The following is a 16796-nucleotide window of genomic DNA, read 5'->3' as shown; positions in this document are numbered from 1 at the left end:
TTTAGTCTAATAATCTCTGCTGTCTGGTGTCAACATTTAGTCCTGCATCTTTGGTGCATATTCTGAACAAGTTTAAATTTTTTAGAGCAAAACTATTTACACACACATATACTCAGAGAGGCATACTATATGAATGGCCAGTGCCTAACAAATGTATGCTGAGTGAGTAAGATAAAAAAAAAAAAGTGTATATAAAGACAATTAACAGCAGCTCTCAGAATACATCTAGTCTAGTCCATATACCTAAAAGTGACACTCATGACACTTTTAGATAAATTTTAACTTTAATAGAGGGTGAATTTGGCAGAAACTAATGATAAATTGTTCCAAACATATGGGATATTGTGCGAAAACGTGCAAATGAATAAGCAGAGCAGGATAAAAAGGCCACTGGACTTAGCTGAAATGAAAGAAGCAGATGGGGAAGTTGGGTAAGTAAAGGTAAGTGATATATAAAGAGAAAGTGTTGCTGAATGTTTCTCTAAAAAAGCAGCTACTTCCTTAAGCATGTAGTGACACCTTATTTCAGAAATAGTGGTGACTATGAAGCAGTGAATACTGAATATAAAGCCCATTACAAGTCATCTAAGAAAAAGAAGCATAAATACAACTACAATTTAAAACTGAACAAATTCTTATAAAATAACAAAATAGCCAATGCAGGCATGTTTTTTTAAAAAAATTTGAAAGTGAGGTAACCACTGGGCTTTTATATTTAAAGTTTTGTTTTAAATGAATGATTCTTTACTGGAAAATTACATGGATGGAGGAGCCTGGCTGGCTACAGTCCATGGGTTTGCAAAGAGCTGGACATGACTGAACAACTAACATACTTAAATGAAGGATAAAGAGTATCCATATGTAGTGTGACTAGCCTCTTGTTAAAAATCAAGAAAGAAAATACAAATCCAAGGACGGTATTATGGAATTCAAGTTATCTTAACTTTAACCAAGACTGTATCATTCAAATATATCTAGAATATGGATATTTTTCAGCTAGTTAAATTTAAAATCTGCAATTGAGATTGAGACAGGAGGAACATGAAATCAGTTTCCCAACAGCAGGATTATACTTTGAGACAATTTCCATTAGCCATAATTATGAGAATTTTCCATTAACCTTGATGCCATTTGCTTAAAAAAAAAAGGAACTGAATAAGAGGTATTTTTCCACTACGTTAGGTTCTGCTACTAGCTAACTCAGATCAAAATTGTACACGTCAATTTATATTATTAAAAAACTTATTTGAGTCTCACTTTAACCATTCTACCAAAATGATTAACTAATTAACAAGTGTAAAATCACAGTCTGAAATGGAAAAAAGATGGAAAAAAGACATAATTATATTGGAAAATTGATTGGTCTCCATAGTCAGATGGCGCAAATGGTGATATAGAAAGTAAAAACAAAAAATTGAGAACACCTTAAATAACTTTAATAATGCACCAGGCTAAAAATACTACTTAGGTTACAATTGAAAGATTTATGCTTAAAATTAGAAGTATGTGTTTAATCTGTTTAGAAACATCACAATCTATATATTCTCTTGAATAAACTAAGCCTGGCATACATGACATGCTTGAAAATTATTCATTTAGAACTTTGGTCTAACTTGCAAGATTTAGCTTCATCACTGCAAGTGTAAACAATAATGGGCATGCAATATTCTTTTGTTGTTAGAGAAATCAAGGTTATATCAGAGGAGAGCTTGCTAAATTGTCTTGAAGTGAACACTTGGATGAAAATCTCTCATCGGACTACTACATGTGGACTGCAGCCTTTAAGAAAACGTATTCTTTATAATCCGAGGATGCATAAATTTTACAAATTGTAAATTCAGTCAAATTTATGAATATAATTCATCTAAATAACGAAGGGCTTCCCTCATAGCTCCATCCATCGGATTTTCCAGGCAAGGGTACTGGAGTGGGTGGCCATTTCCTTCTTCAATGGAGTCGCAAAGAGTCAGACAAGACTGAGTGACTTCACTTCAATTCCCTCATACCTCAGTTGGTAAAGAAACTGCCTGCAATGCAGGAGACCCTGGTTCGATTCCTAGGTCAGGAAGATCTGCTGGAGAAGGAATAAGCTACCCACTCCAGTGTTTTTGGGCTTCACTTGTGGCTCAGCTGGTAAAGAATCCGCCTGCAATGAGGGAGACCTGGGTTCGATCCCTGGGTTGACTAACCATGTGAAAATCAAACTGTTACTACACAGAAATCATTGATGGTTTTAGCATGCTAAAAGTTTCCCAGATGAAAAGTTTATATTGAATGTGCTTAAATAATTTTAAGTCCTTATTTAATGTATAGATATATATTAGGAAAGCAATACCATACAGTAAAAACAAATTACTTATGTACTAAATTTAAAGCCAGAACTACAGCAGTGAAAATAATGCAGTGAACTGTTGTTCATTTATTGTTTCACAGATTTTCATGATAAGGAAATTTAGAAATGCAATAATAAAAAAATATTGGTTTTGATATAATCTTTTACAAACACACATCTTCATTGCTCATAAGACTTTCCAAAAGGAGTTATAAGAGTAAATTGTGATTTTCTGTATTGTAATCCAAAGAGAATTAGCTAGGCACTAAAATATTATTGTGAAACTTATTTGTGAAATTCCCCTTAACAATGTTAAAGATTATTTTCAGTATTTATAGTCCTGACAGTGTTAGTCCTAATTTTTGTCTGGTTGATAGGTGCTAGCAATTTGTGCAAATGCCAGCAACTTCCTCTCAATTAAGATAATGTGGATTGAAACAAGATTCTGGAAATCCACATGGGAGAACAGACAACCGACATGGTAAAAAGTGTGCAAACCTTATTATGGGAAGGAAAACAGGACTATTTAGAAAGAGAAAAGAAAAGACTTGTGGATAGGACATGAGAGCTGTCTCCAAGTAACTGAAGAGCTGTCATGTGGAATTGTGGTTTAAATTAGAAGCCTATAATTATTCATTCATCTAACAAGTATGCATTGCGTCCTTCTTATCTGCCAGACATGGTTCTTGGCACTGGGCATACAGTAGCGAGCAAGAAAGATAACATCTCTCTTCTTATGAAGCTTACTTCAAATGGCTAAAACAGAAAGTAGACACATAAATAAATGATTAAGAACATGGTAATTTCATATGGTGACAAGCACAGTGAAGAAAGAACAACCAAGGAAATGTGGGACAGACAGAATGAGATTTGAGTGGTCAGCAAAGAATTTCCTGAGGAAATTTTTCATGTGAAAACGGAAAGAGAAGCAAGAGTAGTTGTATAAAGACGTGAAGGCAGAGCAAACACAAGGAAAACAGCCCTCAGAAATGGAGGAGCTGACCATGTTAGAGGGCAGGAAGGAAGGACAGTATGGTTGGAGAACGATGGTGCAGGAAGACTGGCTTTTCATGAAAATGGATTCCCAGAGGTTTTTAATCAATCTGTCTCTCCCCCACCAGGCCCACTTCTCAAGAACCAAAGTAGACATAAACTCCTCAGTGCCACTTTGCTTGAAGCAAGGGGTGGGAGACGCTCAGTGCACCTGTTCAAATGAACTCCAAATGCTGGTGGAGACAAACTGCCTTCATTTTTAGACATGAATTTATCCAGAGAGGATATATAGAGAAAAGAGTCTGGATTTGTATCAAATAGATGGGGGTTCAAAACAAGGCATGGCAGATCTAAACCGCTGAGTGAGAGAAGCCACACCTATGCTCCTGGGTCCTGTTTGAGGACCCAAGAACATGAATGAAGCCGTCAGGGACCAGTCAGCCACCAAGAAGGGTGTCAGACAGAACAAGTAACGTATCACATGGGGCAAAAAGAAGCTTACCCAACTGAGCCTTGACCAGATTACCAAACTATAGGATCAAGAGCAGATTATTTGTTGTTTTAAGCCACTAAATTATGGGGCAGTTTGATATATAGCAATAAATAAGTGAGACAGAAATGCTTGCTAGTCTAAAACATGTGGCAATGGATTTCAGATTGAAGGCAGGCAGAAGCCTCTCTTGAAAACTCAAGAATAGTCTGCTAGTAAAGTCTGGAAGAATGCTAGTGGAAGCTGGGAATGCAGTGTGAAAACTGTTATTGGCGACTGGGAGAAGAGTGGACTGTATTATGTAGTGACAGAACAATTGGCAAGAATGTCACTGGTGATAATTCAAAAGACAGAAAACGTACATAATGCATTTGTGGATCTGACTAAAGATATCTCTAGACAGAATGCTTTAAGTGTTTGTTGAGTGTTTCTTCCCAAGTATAATAAGGTACAGTAATAGAGAAAAAGAGCCAAAAAGGATATATTTGATTGCTAGAGTAAAGCAGATGAGCAAATGAGACTAGCACTTGCTGGGTTGGAAAATAAAGCTATTATTTATACTTTATCTCTCCTGGAAGAAGATTTTCAAACTAAGAAATGACTGCAGGGTAAAGACTGCATCAAGAGCTTTTCTATATGATACTTTGTTAGAACCTTACAAAGATTTTGCAGGAGTCCTAGTGGATTCTTCCAAGTAGACAATATAGATTCTAAGCATCTCTAGGACGCTGTCATAGCAGCAACACATATTCAAAATGGAGAGAAGTCTGTCTCAAATAATTATGGATGTGGCTCTGGGGCATGATTTGAAAGGTTTTTAAGAGAGTTTTTGGTGACATCACTATGATCTAGGATTAAAATGGATAATTCAAAATAAAGGAAAGAATAAGAATTCCTAACTTTCTATGGGCAGAAATATTCTGAAAAGGCTACTCAACTGCCAACATGGGCCATGATTGGTCCTTTCTAAACAAAAGAAAACAAAACAAAACTCAGAAGACAGAATCAACAGTCCAGAAGGTAGGGCCAATAATGGACAGGACAATGGATTAGGGAACCACTACTTGGGAGTAGAATGGGCTTCACCGGTGGTGCTAGTGGTAAAGAATCTGCCTGCAATGCAGGAGACCTGGATTCGATCCCTGGGTCAGGAAGATCCCCTGGAGAAGGGAATGGCAACCCATTCCAGTATTCTTACCTGGAGAATCCCATGGACATAGGATCCTGGCAGGCTACAGTCCATAGTGTTGCAAAGAGTTGGACACAACTGAAGCGACTTAGCATGCATGCATTCAAGAAATAGGTAAATACCATCTGCTCAATGGTGGGAAAAACAGCAAAATCAAATCACAAAGCTGCATATATGCAGCATGGAAGGATTATTGCAACTGTCTTTATAAACACACTACCTACAGCATGTGTATTGCATCTTGTAACTTGTTTTGTCCCAGAGTGTACAGTGGAAGTGACAGTGTGTGACTGGGGTCTCGGTCTCAATGGACCTTGAAGCTTCCACTCTTGCCTTCTTAGAACACCAAGAGGAAAGAGACATTATGAAGAGATGGATGGGGGCCAGCCATCTCAGCAATTACAGCAACTTCAACTAGACACATGAGTGGAGGCATCATGCCAGTCCCCAGGCATCCCTCCAATTGACTGCAAAGGCATGAATGAGCCCAGCAGACACCATGTGATGCAGAAGAACTTCCCATATGAGCTCAGCCAAACTGTGTGTGTATGTGTGTGTGCTCAGTCATGTCTGACCCTTTGCAACTCCATGGACTGTGGCTCACCAGGCTCCTCTGTCCATCAAATTTCCCAGGCAAGAATACGGGTATGGGTTGCCATTTCCTACTCCAGGGAATATTCTCAATCCAGGGATCAAATCTGTGTCTCCTGCATCCCTTGCACTGGCAGGCAGATTCTTTACCACTGGGCCACCTGGGAAGCTCCTTCAACCAAACTACCAGTGTAGTAGTTTAACTGAGTGAAAAAGCAATTGTTCCAAGGCCTTGGCACGTTATTTAACTTTCTCAGACTATTATAGTTGATCCTTGAACAGTGCAAATTTGAACTACACAGTCCACTTCTTTGCAGATTTTTTTTTTCAGTAATTAAGTACTATATGGGCCCATGGTTGGTCCAATCTGCAGATGTGGAATCACAAATACAGAGAGTTGAACTATAAAGTTATAAGCATATTTTCAACTTTGTAGGGGGTCAGTGCTCCTATTACCCATGGCGTTCAAATTTACTATCTTATAGAGATATTATGAAGATTCAATGAATAACTTATGAACAATATTTGGCAATGTCCATGTCCATACATTCTAAGTACTCAATAAATGGTAGTTAGTAATATGTATAAAAATAATAATCATAACAATGACCTCCAATTTCAAACAATAAGTTCAAGACAGTGATACAGAAGCAACCTTGAACAGAGACTAGAATTGCCCAGGTCAAATTTCTTTTCCCTAGATGGCACTACATTTCCATACTTATTAGCCTTTCTCTAGGGTATTTATTTACTTGGAAGAAGAAAAAAAAACCACCATATTTTAAAATCAACAATTCATTTATGTTAATAAGTTAGATTAATTTATGTCATGATGTCTCCGAGGGCAGAACTATAAAACATGGATGCAACTTGTGAGAAGGCTGATTTGGGGACAATGAATGAAATATATTTCTAAACTAGATCTTTCTATGCCTATAGCTGGCTGCATTGCCTTAAAGATCTAGCATGTTCTATCACTAAAAGTATTCAAGAACAGGCTACATTTTTTTTTCATCAGGGCTCTTCACACATGAACTTAGATAATTCAGCCAGGTAATTTTTATTCCCCTTGCTGATACTGTGTGATACTTACACTGTTTTCTAAAAAATTCTCTGTATTTTTAAAGGCTTAGTCAACAACCTAAAACTTAATATGCAGTCTATGCACTTAGAAATTCCACTGACATTTTCATTTTTAGACATATAAACATAAACTATAAAAGCAACCTAGGATATGAAAATTTTAAATTGGCCTTTTCTCCCTTGATTGAGATCAATACTCAGAACAATCAATTTTTTTGTGTTAACTATCTGTTTATGTGGCTAGAAAAAAAATAAGCTCAATATGCTCTTGCCAAGAAATCTATGTATTCATTTACTAATTCATTTATCCAAAGAATATTTATGAAACATTTATCAAACTCTTCTTATACACTCAGCATTGTGCTGTGTGGTATAAGACTATTTTATGGCAACAGTTACAATCAATACTTTGATGCCAAAGAAATAATGAAGAACCTTAAATATTTCTCAGATTTTAGTTTTCAGTATTTTATGTTGAGAGAAACTCATTATTTGTATATCTATTTACCTAATTATTTTATACTTAAAAAATAAAATATATGCATTCGAGATATTAAAAAATCAATCACAAGTATACTGTAATATATATATATATAGGTATGTGTGTGTGTGTATATGTGTGTGTGTGTATGTGTATATATATATATAGCATATATATAGCTTATAAATGAACAGAACTTCTGCTTAGGTTTGAATTTGATTTATTATAGTGGTAAACCCTTCTGAGTTTATCTGTGTAGTAAAGATATATACACCCTGCAGTTAGATATTATATATTTGAAGTATATAATATATTGCTACCTAAGAGAAATAAATAAAATAAAATTAACAAAACCAAAACACGTTTTCTATTTTCTATCAGTATAATGCAAACACAGGTAAGGAGGTTATTTTATATGAAATATTAACAACATCTAATATTGCCAGTTAAAGCATTACATCAGTTTGTCGTGAGAGTTTGGCTTTAATTAAACTTGACCAATTGATTTCTTTCCTACCTTTTTAAACTTGAACTCAGTATATATTTATATTAAAATTTTATAATTATATTTTAAATATCATTTTATAGTGATATTTCCAATATTGTCTTTATAAACAGGACTTCAAGAAAAGCAATCTAGGTATTTTAAGAAACTCTAAGCAACTCTGATTTGGGAAGGAAGAATATAGTTAATAAAAGCCAACTTTTATGCTATTTAACACAAAAGCAAACACAGGTCTTTGTTATATTTAACATTAAAAGACTGATCATTTGCCTCTCTAAAGAAAGCACATACAGCCTCTATACAGACTGCACAGTAAAGAATAATAATATTTCTGTTTACTGAGATATCAATTGGCATTTCACTGTAAGTCAATGGTCTATCATTGCTATAGCATATTAGACCTCAATCTGGTATCTACAAATGTCAAGAGTATATATATAAATATATAGGATGAAAGTCAAAGCATGTTCCAAATGCTCCAAAAATTAAAAAAAAAAGGGAAACAAAGTTCACCTAAACACGCTTGCTATAGAAATCAGTGTAATATTCAGCTGTCAATCTAGAAAAACAAAGAGGGACCCACACTGTCAGTAGGACAGGATAATAAAATTTCCAGCAGATGTTCAGACAGGGCTCTAATTTTTACTGAACTCCCTTGGTAAGCATTTAATTTCTTTATCATATGCAAGCTTGGCAAATTGTACTTCATCAAAACTGCATTGTGAAATATTAATATTTCATATGATAACAAAACTCCATAGAATAACCTTTGTCATATTAAAAGCATCCAAATTTCAAATGTCAGGACTCTGAATTTTAATACATTTTAAGTAGATTCTTGAAATTGCATACTAATTATAACAAGGATAATCTAAATTGGTATGCTATAATGTCACACAAATGTGTAGTACATATAATACTTGAATAGATGTCTTTAGTAAGAGGCTGTGAAAAACATGAGTTGTATACTACAACATTTCACCAATAAGAAAGCACAAAAATCATAGGACAATAATATATTTGAAACATATTTAATCATTAAATAGAGACAATATGAGAAAACAAAACAAAAAGTAGATCTTCATGATACAAACTGACTATGTTGCAAAATCATGTATGGGAAGTAATCATTTTTAAAATAGACTTACAGAAGCCCAAGAAGGCATCCTTATTTATGTCACTACAATCTGCATGAGTGCATTTAACATAGTTTTTGCACAAATATTTTGTTGTAGCCATCATCAAAGTAAGTAAAACAAAGCTTCCTAAAACCCCATTATGTTTTATGTGCCAAATTTAATTTGCATCTGTCCCTAACTCTCCTTTTGAAACATCATCACAGACTTCTGAATTGATAGATTAAATTCAAATTGGAGGTCTAGAAGGAAGTTAGCTCCCACATTCATTTCTGCTGGTGATCTTAATGAAGGTAACTGCTTTTAGGTTACTGAAAGAGACAGCTTCACAAATCAAATGCATGTCACCAACAGAGTAAAGACAAATGTCTCTGATTAATCAGAATTCAATTTTTGTAAGCAAAGAAACCAGCAAATTCGAAGCAAACATCCTTTTTCCTACCATTCTTCACTTATTCCTGATTAGCTACCCATTTTTGTTTACATACAAAATTTTTTCAATAGCATAACTAGTCATTAAATGGTATCAGAGATTCAGTTTTTCTCAATGGATTAAACATCGGATTAGAGCTTCTGAGTAATTCTTAAAGGAAGAATTGAAATACAAACAAATATAATGTCAATATTCTATAAAGATGTAAACAACTGATTAAGGATATTCTGAAGCTAAATTCAGTATGTTGTTTATTTTTACACTTTATTTAACCAAAGAATTTCTGAGAATTCAGCCAATTTATTTTAAAAAATTCCTTTAGCTATTTAATATAAAAATATTTAGGTAATTTTTTTTCATGCAGTAGGTTTCTAACTTTTGAGGATTTCTAGATAATCATGATCACATTTATACGTAGCATCTTGTGAAGCTGTCAGAATGAGACAGCCAAGATGTTTTAGCCATAATAATGCCAGCTATTGATCCTAGTAAGAGGAGAAAGAAGAGAATGTGCTTAATGGGGCATTTTTGTTCTCTATTATTTTCTTTGCCTAAGGATAAGGCTGATTTAAATAATAATAGTCTTTTCTCAGTCACTAGATTCACACATTCTTATACATTAATTATTACTAACTACCAGTAAGTATTAAATATACCAATAGGTGTATCATCTAAAATTTTATCAATAAAAGGTCAAAAAATGCTAAATTTTGCTGATCTTTTCTAATTGAAAGTCATATGAGGATGCAACCCTCTATTGCATAAATTATCCTACTTTTAAAATGTTCACTTATATACTTTCTGTATTTTAAAGACTCAATCTTAACTTTAATATGTAGTTAATTTTCTACTAAGTATGTCCACTTGTAATGTGAGAACACAGTCATAATGTCAAATTAAACTCAGGTCAATGCATTTGGGGAAACATTTCTGTATTTAAAAATTCAAGAAAACTCTTATTCCAGGCACCAATTAAGTTATACTGAGTGATTCATTTTTACATGAATTGGTTTCCAGAATTATGTGCAAGTCAAATTCATTGTCTAACTTTGAGTTGAGGCACATGTTCTCATTCACACACATTCAGAAATCACAAAACAAGTAATAATGCCAAAATAAGAGTTAGTCTGTGATTATTAAATGAAATAGACATTCTGTAGTATTTAAAATTTTGTTACTTCCTAGACAAAACACAGTGATTCCCTGGTGGTTCAGGATAAAGAGTCTGCCTGCAATGCAGGAGACTGGGGTTTGATCCCTGGGTCGGGAAGATCCCTTAGAGAAAGGAATGGCTACCTACTCCAGCATCTTGCCTGGAGAATTCCATGGGACAGAGGAGCCTTGCGGGCTACAGTCCATGCATCCTAAAGAGTCAGACATGACTGAGTGACTAACACACATACAGACAAATGAGAAATAGAAATCTATCCCATTCCCCATCCTGAGACAGAAGAAATGTAATGAAATTAGCTCATTTGTAATAATCGGTCTTACCCAATAGTTTAATAACTGTTATATCTTGGTGAACCTTTGCATTATAATATTTATGCCCTAATTAAAATAAGTGATAGATATTTAAACACAACTTCAAAAATAATTTCTTACCTTATCAAGAGAGAAAGTTTTGGTCAGAGCAAAGGCCCATCCAGCTTCAAAAGCTCTTCGAATCATTGACGAACTGGTAGTTGGAGTTGCACTGGCAAGACCAAAAGGATTTGTAAACTTCAATCCAGCCATTTCCACACTAATGTCCACCAGATCAATGGGAGTATAAAACAGGGGGAGTTCGGGCTTAGCAGAAACTGAAGCTCCATATTGTGACTGCAAAAAAAGACAAATAGCCAATAATTATTCTTGAATCACATCTGATTTCTCCATATAATCTTTTACAAAAATCACTTCAGCACAGCATTAATATTAATATAGATCACACTGGTCTGTTTGGAATGATTAAGACTGGCCAATAAAGTCAGTTAGCAGAGAATAAAATTCATATATCATCTTTTTCTTATTTCAAAAGCAGTACAGAGAATATTAACAGAAATAATATCAATTAAATAAACAAAAAACTATACTTAAAACATACTGAGATTCAAACACAAAAAACCCTGAACCCATTAACCTAGCCTTTTTGTACTTAATTTGTAGAAGTATCTTTAGTGCTCAGAAATATGTTAAAAAAAAAAAAAAAACAGCAAGTCAGGAGACCTAAATTCAATTTCCAGTAAATTCATTCTATTTATGAGAATTTAGGAAAGCCACCTAACACATCCTTGTTTTTTCTCCTTTACCGTTTTCAGTACAGCAGCATAAATTCTGGCTGCCTAATTTCCCACCTCCTAGAGATACTGGAAAATGCAGGAAATCATAAGCCATAGGGAGACATCTAATTTGGAAAGTGGATAATGTACTCATGTGTACGGGGAGACTTTCTTCAGCAAAAACAGGTACCAAACAGTTAATGTTGAAATCATCCATTGGCTCTCAAACTGTAAAATTATATTTGTTAAATGGGTACAGTATAAAGCTACCTTGAATTATTGGAAAAAATCAATCAAAAAATCCTTTACAAAGTGCATGGCCCACTGCAACATAGTAGGTGCTTGCCAAATGCTGTCTCTCTGATTGCAGAGATTATTAAAGCTTTCATCGGGTTCTTTATAAAATGTCTCTGTTTCTCTCCTTCTCTCCCTCCCTTCCTCTCTTTCTCTCTGTTTATCTTTGAAAGACAAATAATACTGGCAAATATAAAGAAGATGAATTTTCTTAGCCAAAGCAGTTACTGAATGGACCAGTCTAGTTAATTCTAAAGTAAGAACTCTTTTCTCTTGTGAATAATCACTCAAAAGTTGTTTGAGCAGAACTTTAATTTTATAGGAGTGTGTCTTATGTAGATAAAGATTGCCATGACTTGCATAAAAATTATTTCTGGACCTCCACCATTTATAATGCAAAGTAAAGTTCACTTAATATGTAAAAAGGCATCAAACTTGTCAACTGAAAGACTAATGTGTCTCTGGTGCCTGCAAAGTGGTGCCTGATGGCATCTACGCTTTGGCTGTGGCACGCATCTTCTGCCAAGAATGTTCTGGGTTTCAAGGCACATTTCTGAATATTGTGCAGTTCTATATTGTGTGGATAATTCTTCTAGTTCTCACATGGATTGCAATATTATTAAAAGGATTATTAACAAAAACAAAAGTTATAATATATAATATAACAAAATGCGGGATAATCTGAGATGTGTTAATTTGAGGCACATGTGTCTGTGTGAGTGTGTGCAGGAATAGGTGAGGAAATAAACAGCTTCCATGAGATTTTCTCAGCTCTGTGCCTGCGTGCTTAGTCGCTTCAGTTGTATCCAACTCTTTGCAACTCTATGGACTGTAGCCCACCAGGCTCCTCTGTCCATGGGATTCTCCAGGCAAGAACACTGGAGTGCTTTGCCATTTCCTCCTCCAAGGACTCTTTCCAACCCAGGAATTGAACCCGCATCTCCTGCATTGCAGGCAGATTCTTTACCCACTGAGCCACCTGAGAAGCCCTTCCTTAGCTCTAAATAATAATTCAAACTGAATCAAGGAAGTTTGGATCAGATGAAGGAAGAATTTCCTGACACCACAGTTTGGTTAACACCAGAGAAATTTTACAAAAAAATTTCCTTCCAAGTCTGAGGAACCTAGAAACTTTGGGAAACCTTTCATCTGATGATAATGATAGAAATGCTTATAGTTCCATGTTCACTGAAGTGATACAGTCTCTCATCTTTTTGTGGCTTTATACTGAAGTAACTAACCTCTTGAATCTCACAGGTGAATTTTAGTTTTTCAAAAATTATAGTTATACGGCTTTGGACAATAGACCAAGGAAGTAGACATATATGTGTAATTCAACTTGCATTTCTTAATTTATGTAGTTTTAAATACACAAAGCATTGCTTTGAAACTCTTACAAATGTTGCTACCTCAATATTTAGAAAGGAAATAATGTGGGCAAACTTTGCAAGATTTTTCTTGTTTCAAAACAAAAATGAAAAGCAAACAGCAAAACACATAACAAAAAAAGCAATACACACAAAACTTTTCCAAATGAGAGGTATAACTTTTCATAAAATGTATATTTTATTTTATCAACAAAAATACTACTAATGTATAGGCAGATAAGATACAACCTTTAGTTGTAATTTGTTATGGTTAGTTTGGTCACTAAGTTGTGTCCAACTCTTTGCAACCCCATGAACTACAGCACACCAGCCTTCTCTGTCCATCATAATCTCCCTGAGTTAGCTCAAACTCATGTCCATTGAGTCAGTGATGCCATCCAACCATCTCATCCTCTGTCATCCCCTTCTCTTCCCGCCTTCAATTTTTTGCAACATCAGGGTCTTTTCCAAGTGTCAGCTCTTCACATCAGGTGGCCAATGTATTGGAGCTTCAGCTTCAGTATCAGTCTATTCAATGAATATTCACATTTGATTTCTTTAGGATTGACTGATTTGATCTCCTTACTGTCCAAGGGACTCTCAGGACTCTTCTCCAATATCACAGTTTGAAAGCATCAATTCTTCAATTCTCAGCCTTCTCTATGATCCAACTCTCACATACATATATGACTACTGGAAAAACCAGAGCTTTGACCACACAGACCTTTGCTGGCAAAGTGATATCTCTGCTTTTTAATACACTTTCCAGGTTTGTCATAGCTATTCTTCCAAGGAGCAAGCATCTTTTCATTTTGTGGCTGCAGTCACTATCCACATTGATTTAGGATGCCAGAAAAATGAAATCTGACACTGTTTCCTCATTATCCTCATCTATTTGCCATGAAGTGATAGAACTGGATGCCACATAATAGGCAGTCCTTTTTCATGTTGTACATACAGGGCAATATTTTTGTTTTGTTTTTGTGACTTTTTACCATAGTGTGGTGTTATAGCAACCCAGTCTGTTTGACCTCATAATATACTCAAGCCTTCATTTTCTGAAATTTGATAGCTTCTTCCCCTCTGCACTATTGCTCAAGGAACTTAAGCATCTTAAATTTCAGCCCTCATCACAAGGTTAATTCCTCCCAAATCCAAATTGCAACCTCCAGATTCAGATTTCCAAGAGACTTCAAGACATTTGGAAGTGGATACTTTGTTGTTAATTCAAACTCAACTCCTTCAAAATGTACCTCATCATATTCCCTTCTAAAGAATATTATTCCAATATTCAATATAATATAATTTCATATAATACTATTTTTCTAGTCATCCAGTGAAGTGAAGTGAAGTCACTTAGTTGTGTCCGGCTCTTTGTGACCCCATGGACTGTAGCCTACCAGATTCCTGAGTCCATGGAATTTTCGAAGCAAGAGTACTGGAGTGGGTTGCCATTTCCTTCTCCAGGGGATCTTCCCAACCCAGGGATCAAACCCAGGTATCCTTCACTACAAGCAGATGCTTTACTGTCTGAGCCACCTAACAAATATAAGAAAAAACCTAGATGTTGAATGACGAGAATTAGTTCCCCAGTCACACTACTGTACAAAGGATGTTATACTGGCATCAGGCACAACAAAAAGAAAAAGAAAATATTGACATAGAAGAGAGTCTATCCTGTAATAAGTAAAAAATAGTGGTGAATAAAACAGATAAAGTCTCTTAAGATTACATATAGAAAAACATAAAGAAACCTACCAACCAATCAAGTGAACACAAAATTAAAATCACAGATCATTAACCACACTATCCTTTGCCTCATGCATTATCTGATGTATTCCCATTAGCCTGAAATATAATCTAACACATTCTTCACCCATCAAGCTCTTAGTGATTCTTTGAAACTCAACTTATGTGAGCATATGCTTCCTGGGGCATTTCCTTAATAGATTCCATACACTTGTCTAATGTAGCTGATTCTTTTCTTAGATATTTTATCATTTAAAATATGGCTCCACCTCAGTAGTCATCATACTGGGCTGTGCAGGTTGATTTTTCTCTGCAAACAGAATATATGCTCCTTGAAGGCAGTGACTGTAGCATATTCAAATTAATATCTTCATTAGAATCAAAAATATTTGCAAAATATACATTTATATTACATCATATTTTATATAAAATACTTATTCCTAAAGGCAACTCTGCCCTTTGTAGAGAAAAAGATAAATAAAATCACTTTTCCTCAAGGTAATCCTCATTATTTATTTGCTCATTATTATTTTTAACATATGTTTTTCAACATTCTCACTGTCCTTTGTTAGATAGCTCATTTACCTTTTGTGCTCTGAAATGGAGGAACCAGCTAACGTACTTAAAAGGGTTAAATACAGAAACCTGAATTTTAAATTTCCCTCCTCCTTTCCCTTCTCTAATGAAGGAATCATCTTATAATCTGGACATCACCACAATCTCTCTAGCTGTTCAAAATGCACTTTAAACAGATTAAGGACCACGGTCATAATGGATGAATTCATTCATTCATGAGTTCAGTTAAGCATTTGTGCAATGTTTATTATATGCCAGGTACTAGTATAGTCACTGGGGATTTAGCACAGAGTAAGTCCAATGAGGTGCCCACTATCATAGAGTCTGTTTTCTATAGAGAAGCTTAGAGGGTTGATGGGAGTCAGACACCTAGAAACTAAAGGAAAACTACAGAATCAAAGAAAGGTGAAGTAATAAAGAACTGAGATCAGGATGGAGGGCAAGAGTAAACCCAGAGACAAAGGAGAGACTAAATGTTCAGCAGATTTTTTGACAGTAAAGATAAAAGTAACACTTCTTTTATAAAACCATTGTCAGACATGAGACACTGAGAATGAGAGATGTCTAAAGATGACTTTTTTCAGTTTGCTTTTTCTACTTCAGAGTTTTTTAGAGGAGACTGAGAAAAGATTTCAGTTACTTACAATTCAATCTAAATAATAATAATAATAATAACTCTCCAGAAAGCAGGAATAGAAGGAACATACCTCAACATAATAAAGCCATCTACAATAAACCCACAGCAAACATTATCCTCAGTGGTGAAAAATTGAAAGCATTTCCTCCAAAGTCAGGAACAAGACAAGCATGCCCAGTCTCACCACTACTATTCAACATAGTTTTGGAAGTTTTAGCCACAGCAATCAGAGAAGAAAAAGAAATAAAAGGAATCCAGATAGTAAAAGAAGTAAAACTTTCAGTGTTTCCAGATGACAGATCCTCTATATAGAAAACCCTAAAGACACCACCAGAAAATTACTAGTTGATGAATATAGTAAAGTTGTAGGATATAAAATTAATACACAGAAATCCCTCACATTCCTATACAGTAACAATGAGAAAACAGAAAGAGAAATTAATGAAACAATCCCATTCACCATTGTGACAAACAGAATAAAATACTTAGGAATAAATTTACCTAAAGAAACAAACGACCTATATATAGAAAACTATAAAACACTGATGAAACAAATCAAAGATGACACAAATAGATGAAGAAATATGCCATGTTCATGGATCAGAAGAATCAATATAGTAAAAACGAGTATACTACCCAAAGCAATCTATAGATTCAATGCAATCCCTATCAAGCTACC

The 16796-nt window shown here is 34.8% G+C and overlaps 1 protein-coding gene across 2 annotated transcripts in view; it reads right to left on the bottom strand.

Annotated features, from left to right (window-relative positions):
- The window catches only part of DPYD (dihydropyrimidine dehydrogenase), a 930948-nt gene that overhangs the window by 460078 nt on the left and 454074 nt on the right, over positions 1-16796 (bottom strand). For both annotated transcript variants that reach the window (XM_061411115.1, XM_061411116.1), the window contains exon 13: positions 10839-11054. In XM_061411115.1, the coding sequence (XP_061267099.1) occupies positions 10839-11054 (216 nt within the window). The remainder of the gene's footprint in view (positions 1-10838; positions 11055-16796) is intronic.

This window comes from Bos javanicus, chromosome 3, assembly GCF_032452875.1.
Source record: "Bos javanicus breed banteng chromosome 3, ARS-OSU_banteng_1.0, whole genome shotgun sequence".
Lineage (NCBI taxonomy): Eukaryota > Metazoa > Chordata > Mammalia > Artiodactyla > Bovidae > Bos > Bos javanicus.
The sequence above is the reverse complement of the archived record's forward strand: the minus strand, read 5'-3'. Positions and strand labels throughout refer to the sequence as shown.